The 11,259-nt window shown below is 30.6% G+C and overlaps 1 protein-coding gene across 1 annotated transcript; it reads right to left on the reverse strand.

The window, feature by feature from the left end:
- Window positions 1–37: 37 nt before the first annotated feature.
- LOC129876741 (alpha carbonic anhydrase 7-like) lies at window positions 38–4,139 on the reverse strand. The gene is made up of 7 exons (XM_055952241.1): window positions 3,971–4,139; window positions 3,321–3,532; window positions 1,387–1,493; window positions 1,101–1,209; window positions 579–746; window positions 410–463; window positions 38–254 (listed from the first exon to the last, which is right to left on the reverse strand). The coding sequence occupies exons 1-7, from the start codon at window positions 4,050–4,052 to the stop codon at window positions 174–176; spliced, it is 813 nt and encodes a 270-aa protein (XP_055808216.1). The 5' UTR covers window positions 4,053–4,139; the 3' UTR covers window positions 38–173.
- Between the last annotated feature and the right edge of the window lie 7,120 nt (window positions 4,140–11,259).

Below are 11,259 nucleotides of genomic sequence, written 5' to 3' on the forward strand. Positions count from 1 at the left end.
TTTGGATATCACGTTTATTCGAGCCATAGAAAAGAGTAAAAGGAAAAAAAAACAGTCTATTATGCATTTCTCTGGTTTTTTTTTACACAACAGGCACTTTGCTGATTAAAAGAATAACAACAATCAAGAAAACAAAAATCTTTGTTACAAATATTATGAAAAGAATAATGGTCTCAAGCAGTATCCTCTGGTGCCATAAGATAAATTGGCCTCTTGTTGATTGGTTGCAATGGTCTTCCATTCCTTTCAGCATACTGCATTCAAATTAGATTACAGTTATAAGACGTGGAGTCAAGATTTAAAGTTTTTGAACTTGTACGACATCTCATTATAGTCTCAATTGTTATTATATATGGACTTAATCAATGTTAAGTTGTAAGCTTCTCTAATTATGATTAGGAGAACTTACATCATGAACAGCTTCTCTAAGCATTTTGACTTGAGCTCTTGAAACAGTCCTCACCTAAAATTGATTACAAATTGCATTAAACATATTATTAGTATAAATGTTCTTATCTTGAACATAAAAATTAGTTGTTAATATGGACTTAATCAATATTAAGTTGTTAATTATGTACCTTTTTTTTAATAGTCCAAATGACCCCTTCAGTGCAAGGAGGAACAGTAAGTGAACCCATATATCTATAATATTTTCTACTACCAATCTTGATTTCTCTTGGATCAATCATGCCAGCATTTTTCACTTCATCCTTTTTGTCAATCATAGATGATATATTTCTTATCAACTGCATGCCAACAAAATCATGTTAATTAATTACCAATTGCACACAAAATTTTACATCTTTCAAAATTAAGAAACTAATTTGAATAGAGTTGGTACATACGATTATGCTAAATAATTTGATTAGTGGTTGCAAGAAAGAGTTGGTTTATTTAATATACTCTTCCACTTGAAGTTTATAAACTCAAAATGTCAACTGTTGAGTTCATCACACGTACATTTGAGACAATGCGCATGCAGATTGACCTAGACCTCATTTGGCGTCATTAAAATTAAGATATTTGAATTTGAATATACATAATCTTATACCATGTAGAATAATAACAATAATAATATAGTTATATATAAAGAGGTTTACCTTGGAGAGAAATCGATCGGCTTTGCCAATCTTATAAAGGACTCCAATCACAACAATTTTATTTGTTGCATTTTCGTTTAAGTGAACCAGGTGCATTTCCATGTCATACCTATACCAAAATAGCATTAAATAAATAAGAATTAAATATATAGTTTTATTATCTTTTTCGGATTCGAGAATATAAAAAACAAAAAATTAATATGAAATACTTCATCTTTTAATGGGTCTTATATACCCAATACAAATTCAGATTAATCAAATCCTAATACAGATAACGAATTCATACCTTCTTCCATTGACAGTGTGTTCGGAAGGAGAGTGCCAATGGGCTTGTTGTAGAGGATAATTTGTGCCATTGATAAAAACAGATCCAGCATCACCATGCCATTGTAACTGCACTCATATATACTACTTTAGTATTTTTATGATTTCTTATTGGTAATTAATTAACAATTTGACTATTAAAATTCAATTGAACTGTATATAAGAGTGAAAAAAAGAGTTCTTTTTTTTTTTGGGAAACAAAGGTACACTTTGAATTACTAGTGGTTTAGATCTAGACATCTAGTGGCTCAATCATGTAATGGTTCAACTTGCAACCTGAAGAATAATAGCATTTTTTTGTTGAAGGATAATTTACGATTGCCACTACTTATTGCACCTTTTATAGCACCTATTTTTTTTTCCCCGCTATTAGATCATTAAAAAAATATTTATAATAGAAACAAAGGATTTGAATTTTAAGATGACGCTTTTGAGTGCAAGTATTTGAGCTTAAATTTTAATTTTTTAAAATATATTTAATAACTTTATTATTAATATATATAATTTGAATCAAAATTATTAAATTTGCGTGATCCCAATATTAATAATTTCGTTCACTTAACATGCATAAACTTAAATTCATATATATATATATATATATATATATATATATATATATATATATATATATAAAGAGAGGTGAAAGATGCTTCAAAATTATTGAAGTGCGTGTAACTTTTCTAAATACGAAGAATAAAGCATGATTTGTCCACCATTATAATTAGAAAATTTTGAATTTGGACACCGACCATGCTCTCTCTTAAAATTGTTCTTTTTCCTATGTGTAAACAGCTCCTAGCTAATCTTATAATATTATAATTCCCCCGTTACATATTAGTTGATCATTATACTAATATGAAACGGAGAGAGTATAAAAATGTTTAATCTCTATAAACAAACAGTGTGAAAAAAATATCTAAATAATTAGCTTGCTTATTAAGTTAATTACAAATAAAAAAAATTTATACAAAGTATTTTTCAAGTTGTTTAATTTGTTGGGTTAAGTAGGAAGAAAAAGGTTGTTGGACAAAGAAACGTCTATGAAAGTTCTTGGTAGAAGTAGCTAGCAACTTCTTGATATTCTTTTTTGAAAAAAGTAGTTATTATTTTGGAGTTCTTATTTCTATTAGTAAATTTTATAGTAATATTTTTATGAAATTAAATTCGAAATTTCAGAATAATAATACTCCTAATTTGGTACTCCCTCTATTCCATATTAACTGAATTTTTAGAGTTCAAAATAGTTGAATTGATCAAAGTTCAAGAGAAATGTTTGAAACTTTTTCCATGTTTACCCTTTCCATTAATGAAGTTTTGTAATTTTTTAGGAGTTAAACTACACTACTTACAAAGTTATACTCTAATAAAGGACTCCTTGTATTTATGATTTCGCATTTAATCTTCTTTATGAGGTTGATTAAACAAAAGGGTAATAGAAAAAAATATGGTTCAAATTTTGTCCTTAAATATTTTTCTTAATATGTGTGTATTACTTTAGAAATTCAACTAATATGGAATAAAGAGAGTAAAGTCTAAGAAATAGGTATTTGTGAAATTTAATCCTCACAAAAAGGTCATGTAATGACGAATGCATAATAATTGATTAGTAAAGCACATAAATATGATGAAATTGGAATTCATAATTCAATTAGGACTATGTGACGACAACTATATATATTTCTCACCAAATTTCCTCCAAATTAATCAATCTCAATCAATATGCATGATCTCAAAAAAAATTTAGATGAAAGATAATAGGACAACAATAATAACATACCGTAATTTCAAAAGTGAAAATTGAGATGAGTAGAATATACGTACGTAGACCTTATCTCTATCTTTCTGTGATAGAGATCAAAGAATGTTTTTAATAGATCCGAAAAAATATATACTCACCGAAATGTCATGGCCTCTATTCTTGACAGTAGCATTGCATAGCTTGTAATGTCTTTTTTCTGGCTTCTGAATAATTCTAACTCTTTCATGAGACATATCAATAGGAGATTGCATTTCTCCATTGTTGCAAGCTTCCCATTCTTTCTTCAATTTCCCCCACATTTTTGGACCTTTCTCACTTTTTTCACCATAATCAAACTCCCTCTCATCCTCTAATAAAATCACAATCATCATAAAACAAATATCAATAAATCGAACAATAATTATGAAGACATAATACATAATTACAAAGAACAGTTCGATGCACTAAACTCATGTTGAATATAAGAGAAAATTTTAGCATATTGACAAAGTTGTGGTTCAGAGATTGCTTTAGATCATAGGTAGGTTGGTTCAATATTCAAGTGATATTCGAGTAATTACTTTGTTGAATTCCTTTACATAAAGTTTTCTGATTCCGCCACTATATATAGCTATGAGCAAGGTCCGAAAAAATATTAGATCCCAATGAAATCTATTGTATAAAGCCTTAAATCAATTCAATGTTGTTTCATGACTTTCTTAGACCCTGCTCAAAATGAAAGCTTAATGCATTGAACTGTGTTTTCTTCTTTAATATCGAAAAAACAAAAGTGTGTTGTGGTACTTACCAACTTCTTGAGCTTTAATGAATGTAGCAGAGAAGAAGATGATGATGATGAATAAAACAGAGAGATATCTTTGTTGCCTCATTGTTAGAAAATTATTGCTACTGTTTTTTTCTTTTGATGATGAAGAAAATGTAACAAATTAATAATAAGAGGGTCACCTAGCTAGTTGGGCTTTATATAAGATGAGATCTATGGGGTAAAATAAAATTTCCTATGTGGCTGCCACATTAGACTTTCCTATGACTTTCTTTTTTCAAATCTTATTAGACAAATTAATACCAACGACCATATCACGACAAGTTAATAATATAGAAAGCACCAAGTGGAAAACAAAATATATATATATATATATATATATATATATATATATATATATATGACAAAATCCCTTACGTTTGGGGTAGGCTCAAAGCAATATTTAGAGTGTGTTTGGTATGAAGTGTTTTCCAACTTTCTCATTTGGTTGATTTAAATGTTTTAAAAAATATTTTTTAAATTAATTTATTTTTTTTAAAATTAAGAGAAATAATTTCCTTTCAAAAACTAAAGAAAATATTTTCTAAAATTCTCCACCAACCTTAAATTACAATGTTTTTCTTCTTATCTACTCCTACCACGACCCTCCTCCCAAAAAAACTAAAAGTTTATTTTTAAAAAATATTTCGCATTTTGAAAATTTTATTTTTTTACTCCATTTCTAAACCTTACTACCCCCACTCCATCAGTAACCCCCCCCACACACACAAAAAAAAAAAAGTTAAAATTTTTATTTTTGAAAATTTCATATTTTTACCCTGACCCCTCCCCCCACTCCTTCCCTGCACATACAAAAAAAATACTTTTTAAAAATTTAAAAATTTTAAAAGTATTTTTAAAAAATATCAAATTATTTGAAAGTTAGGTTTGTAGTCGGGTGTGGTCAGATTTCAGTTCGAAAGTGAGGATCGAGTTTAAATTTGAAAGTCGAATCTTAGGTTGAAAGTCGAGCTGGGTCCCACATTAGGTATCGGGGTCGGATTCCGAGTTAATTACTAGGATTGATTTTCATGTCAAAAATTATTTTTTTAAAAAATATTTTTTACTCTCTAGCCAAAAATAAAAGATATTTTCTAAAAAATATTTTCATTCACTAACCAATAATAGAAAATATTTTCCGAAAAATATTTGTCACTCATCAACCAAACATGAGAAAATAAATTAGAAAACAAGTCAGAAAATAAATTAGAAACCAACTTGTTTTCTGAGAAAACATTTTCTAGGAAAAGATTTTTTGTATTCTTTGAGATCTTTTATGTTTAAAAGTTTACCAAAAAATAAGCACTTTTTATTTTCAGTCAAATATTATAATCGATTTAATCTATTAAAGTTGAGGAAAACTGTATTTATAAAAAATAAAAAAGCCACAGAAAATAGATTGAAAATAGCATAAAATGCACCAAACTCTGGACACTGGAGCAACAAATATATATATGACCATTAATTATTTTCTCAGAAGAAAGTAATTGAAATCGGTAATTTAGGTTTCCTGTCTTTTACTGCCTCATCCAGGGACGAGGTAGCTAGGTAGGATCGTTGAATCTTCTCCGATAGAAAATTATATTATTTATGAATAGTTAACTTTTTTTTAGGCCAGGAACAAAAAATGAGATGTTGCTGAAAACTCCCTAGCTGTGAAATCTCAGGATCCTTGCAGCTCAATTATATTATTAATCTCAGGGAATCGATGTCCCACAGACCATTAGTCTTATATATAAAGAGATGTTAAATTTTCTTTCGATTTTTTTCGTGTGTTTATTTTTTTATATTTAAATTTCATTAGTGAAAATTCTGATTTCGCAACTGAAGTTTTGATAAAGTCCTTTCCAATTTTATTTATTTTCTTTACCTTTATGTGAGCGATAATCCGAACCAGTAAAATCATATTTAACGGATTTGGCCCCTCTCCATTTCTGTTTTCTCCATTTTTTTCCAATTTCCTATTTCCATATTTGACAAATCTAGAAGGCCTATCATTCAAGACTAGTCAACGTGCGTTATTGGTCTTATATAAAAAGGTTTTAAATTCGAATTTCCATATGAATCTTAGTATAAAAATAGATTATACAATTAAGGTTCAGTGTATAGTTATAAAATAATTACATATAAATCATAAAAAATATAATTAATTTATAACTTTGTAAAGATAGTAGTATATTGCTACCTAAAACTTATTACTATTACAAATTAAAATTATGATATTACTCTTTATAAAATCTTATTTACAATATCGATGTACATACTTAAATCTTGCCAAATACGATAGTTAGACAAATCCCTTGGAGATTTAGAAGGTTCATAAAAGCAAGAATGCCAGCTAAAAAATTAAAATTAATGCACTAATCACGTTAATAAAATTAACTTCACTAAAGTGCAAAAGAGAGAATAAACTTTCTTGTCAATTCTTTTTTCTTTTTTTGGTTTTTGCATGTGTGTTGAACTACGTTCCACAAAGGCATGCTTGATTGATGCTTCCCTACCATAATTTAGAATATATCCAAATTAAGATTATATACGATGACTCTTATTCATGCCACTATTACTCTTATAAGATTATCAATTATTGTCCCATCATCAGTTAATTCATTACAAAATTGTTTAAAATTTAGCATAATAGATATAGATATATAAATTTGATCCAACTGATAAGTAAGCACTTTAATTTTGATTGTGCAAATTTAGACTTCAATTTGGTGTCAATTGACAACTAAATACTCCAACTTATTCTCATTGTGCCTCGTGGACACCCAACACTAACATGACACATATATTTTGGAGGTATCTAATTGATCATTTTGTAAATTGGAATATTTAACTTACCCAATGATCGAAGATTAAATAAGATGTATTGGAGTTATGTATATCTATTGATTGATTAGAGAGTTAGTTAGAGCTATTGTCCACGTCAGCAATCAGTTAGTTAGAGTTAGTTAGAAGGTTGTTAGAGTTGGTTGTGCAGGTGTATTATCTCAGTGGAAAGATCAGAGTTAGTTAGATTTGTTTTCTTCTATAGATTAGTCTATAAATATGCAAATCACATATTGTAACTTCACTTTTTCTAATTCATCTAATACAGAGAAGTTCTCTCTCTCAATCTCTATGCTCCTTCAATGGAGTTTTGATTCTTCAATAGTTTGTACATGGTATCAGAGCAAAGGTTCTATCAACTAGGACCTGTAGTCTATTGATTCATCATCTTCTTCAAAAAAAAAATCAGTTTGATTTCTCATTGCAGCAATTTTTGGTTCATCGAAATTCTAGAACAAATTCATCATGGTGGAAGTCACAGATCTCGACACCAATTTTGTAGGAAACAACACAATCGATGTAAGTAGTCCCTTTTATATTCATCCATCTGATAGCCCGAGTCTTCTTCTAGTCCAGACAGTGTTCGATGGAATAAGTTACAGATCATGGAGGAGAGGTGTAGAAAGGTCCCTCTTTATGAAAAATAAGCTAGGATTCATCAATGGAAAATGTAAGAGGCCTGATCTCAATTCACCCTTATATCGCCAATGGAAGAAATGTGATAATATGATCACATTCTTGATTCTTAATTCTCTTGGAAAGGAGATTGTAGCTAGTGTAAAGTATGTTTATAACGCTGTGAAATTGTGGAAGGAGTTAGAAGATCATTATGATCAAACTAATGGGGCTAAACTGTATCAAATTCAAAAGAAAATCAATGATCTAAGTCAAGGTGTGCTCGACATCACTGTGAATTACACTAGAATGAAGAAATTATGGAAGGAGTTAAGTAATCTAAGTGCCAAAGGTCAATATAGTTGTGTGTGCAACTGTTGAGGAAAAGAGAATATGCATATAACAGAACAAGATAGGCGACTTATTCAGTTTCTCATGGGACTTAATGAAGTTTATACTGTAATTATAGGGAGTATACTAATAATGAATCCCTTACCATCCATGGCTCATGAATTTGCTCTACTAGTTCAGGTGGAGAAACAAAGAAAATTTAAACCAAACAATCAACTATTTGCAGAGGCAAGCTCAATGAACTCTTCAATGATTCCTTCCATGCATACTAGCTCGTCTGGATCCTCAAATAAGAAACAACAGCTCAAGACAAATTACTCATCTAGCAACCACCATAATGGTAGACTAAGACTTTTTTATGATCATTGTAGAAAGTTAGGCCACACCAAATACAAATGTTTCAAGATACATGTTTACCCTCAAACTAATACTCATAATAATGGACAAAATCACAATGGTTACAATAATCAAAACAGATACAACAATGTTTCAAATCAGAATTCTCATAACAATTCAAATTACAATCAGTTTCATAGGTTTGCAAAAGAAAAGGGAATAACAGCTAATGCCTTTTGAATTGACACAAAACACCATACTGGGGACACTGCTGTACCCTCAAATAATAACCCCAACCTTACTAAAGATCAATATAGTAAACTTATGAGTATGTTGCAACAATTTTAGATAAACAATGCAGGAGGCACCACTGAAGATCAGACTACAAATGGATCAGTGAATTTTGTAGGTATGATAGCTTGCACCTCATCTATTGATTTTGACAAACTCTAATGTGGTTGTCTCAAGGCCAAGACTGACTTGTAGATATTTGATTCAAGAGCTTCACACCATATGACCTTTAGTAGAAATCATTTCTCAGATATCACTATCTTACCATATCTCTTGTTAATAAAATTGCCTAATGGATATAATGTTAAAGTAACTGATGTTGGTACTGTAAAACTCGATTTTATAATTACATTGTATGGAGTTGTTTTCATTCTTTCTTTCAAGTATAACTTGATTTAAATTAGTTCTTTAGCAATCCAACTCAAGTGTATTACTTCATTCTCTGATTCCTCTTGTATACTGCAGGGTCCTTCACTGAAGAGGCCTCTAGAGATTGGTAAAATACAAGATGGATTGTATCTTCTCCGCTCATCTTGCATACAGAAAACCTGCTCTTTCAGCTCAAGTCAATGTGTTTATTTTCTTAGCAATGTTATAGGTTCTCATTGTAACTGTTTTTCTCATTCTTGTCCATATACTCCTTCACCCACTGTAAAGTACTACTCCTTGTCCAATGTTTCTTTTTCTACATGTCATTCCACTCCATTTGTAATGAATTCTTCTCACAGTAATGAAAATAGTTTTTCTGATTCTTGGCCTACTTTATCTCATTCATCTTATTTGTCTCATAAAATTAATGCAGACTTGTTATGGTACTACAACCTTGGCCATGTTTCTTTTGTAAAAATAAAAGGCATATCCTCCATCTTTGTGAAGTTTTCACCCAAAAAATCTTTCACTTGTTCAATATACCCTATGATAAGACAAATCATATTACCTTTCACATCCAGTTCACACACCACCACCAAGATATTTGAGCTACTTCATATTTGAGCTCACATAATTTTAAATATTTTATCACCTTAGTTGATGACTTTAGCAAGGCCACTTGGACTCACCTACTGAGTAGTAAAACTAATGCCTTGCACATCATTAAAGCGTTTGTCAATATGATTGAAAATTAATTAAAATCACTGTCCAAACCATCAGATCAGATAATGGATTAGAATTTACAAATCATGAGTCCACTATTTTCTTCCAATCTAAATGCATTTTTTACCAAAAATCATGCCCCCACACACCATAAAAAAATGGTGTGGTAGAAAAAAATAAAAATATCTCTTGGAAACTGCCAGAGCATTACTTTTTCAATTCAAACTACCTACAAAATATTAGGGTGAATATCTACTCACAGCAACCTTTATCATTAATAGACTTCTATCTACTGTACTTCAGAATAAATGTCCCTTTACCTTGTTGTATAACCAAGAACCTCAATACTCTCATATGAAGAGCTTTGATTGACTTTGTTACCCTACTACACCTAAATCTTACAGAACCAAATTTGATCCAAGAGCAACTCCACATGTGTTTGTAGGATATTCTTTTGGTATAAAAGTATACAGAGTGCTAAATCTAGCCACTCTCAAGATTCACATGTATAAAAATATTATATTTCATAAGACTGTGTTCCCTTTTTCCTTGACTAACAAGATAATTAAGTCCTCTATATCCCACTCTCATTTTATTCTTGAGTTTGATCACTCTCCTGTTGTGATTAACCATTCATCCCCTTCTTCTGATCATCATCCTAGTCATACTTATAATCCATTACCTTCCTCTGGAGAGGTACAATATAGTCCTGAGTCTGATAATGTACCATATAATCAAGAACATTCAAGTATTTCAGTGTCAAATCAGATACCAGACCTATCCATTAATCCCATCCGTCATTCACCTGAACCTGTTCCATCCATTAGGAGATCCACTAGAACCCGCAAATCTCCAGTTTACTTAAAGAACTATATACATACTGGACCTCAACCCAGCCGTCCTCTTCACTCCTTACATGCATCCTTCTTAAACCATCATCATATCACTTCTGAGATCTTATATTCTGATAGTCATTCACTGGTATTAAGTGTGTCACATGATTGTGAGCCATTATCATACGCTGAGGTAGCCATGGATCCTGCCTGACAAGCTGCCATGACTCAAAAATTATGTGCTCTCCATGATAATAACACCCGGATCTCATGCCACTACCCCATGAGAAGAAAGTCATTAGGTGTAAGTAGGTCTACAAGATCAACCATAAGGCTGATGATAGAATAGAAAGATATAAGGCTAGGCTTGTTGTGAAAGGCTACACTCAAATTATGAAATAGACTACATAGAAATATTTTCTCCTGTCATTAAGATGACTACTGTGAGGGCTCTAATTGCTGCTGCTGTTAAGAAATACTAAAATATCTATCAATTAGATGTCAATAATAATTTTCTCCATGAAGACCTATATGAGGAGGTGTATATGAAAACCCCACAGGGATTAGACATTCCCACCAAAGGTTTAGTTTGCAGATTTAACAAATCATTGTATGTCCTGAAACAAATCAGTAGACAATGGTATGCCAAGTTATCTGATGCCCTCAAATCCAGTGGTTATACTCCCTCCCTAAATGACTAATCTTTGTTCTACAGAAAGAATGGGCCTTCCATTGTTTTTATAGTTGTTTATGTAAACGACATTCTTCTTACATACACTAATCTTGTCGAAATTAATCATCTAAAAGAATTCCTTCACAACCAGTTCAAGATTAAGGACTTAGGCAAGTTACATTATTTCTTATGATTGAAGATTATTTACACTGAAGCAGGAGTCCTGATTTCACAAAGAAAATTTGTGTTAGATC

The sequence above is a fragment of the Solanum dulcamara genome, chromosome 12 (genome assembly GCF_947179165.1).
Source record: "Solanum dulcamara chromosome 12, daSolDulc1.2, whole genome shotgun sequence".
Lineage (NCBI taxonomy): Eukaryota > Viridiplantae > Streptophyta > Magnoliopsida > Solanales > Solanaceae > Solanum > Solanum dulcamara.

Excerpts from the sequence above, each read along its gene's own strand:
- LOC129876741 (XM_055952241.1), bottom strand. The coding sequence starts at position 4,052 with ATGAGGCAACAAAGATATCTCTCTGTTTTATTCATCATCATCATCTTC. Across the intron at positions 1,494-3,320 it reads ATAGAGGCCATGACATTTCG|TTACAATGGCATGGTGATGC; the intron begins GTGAGTATATAT and ends ATATGAGTGCAG. Across the intron at positions 747-1,100 it reads CCGATCGATTTCTCTCCAAG|TTGATAAGAAATATATCATC; the intron begins GTAAACCTCTTT and ends GTTGGCATGCAG.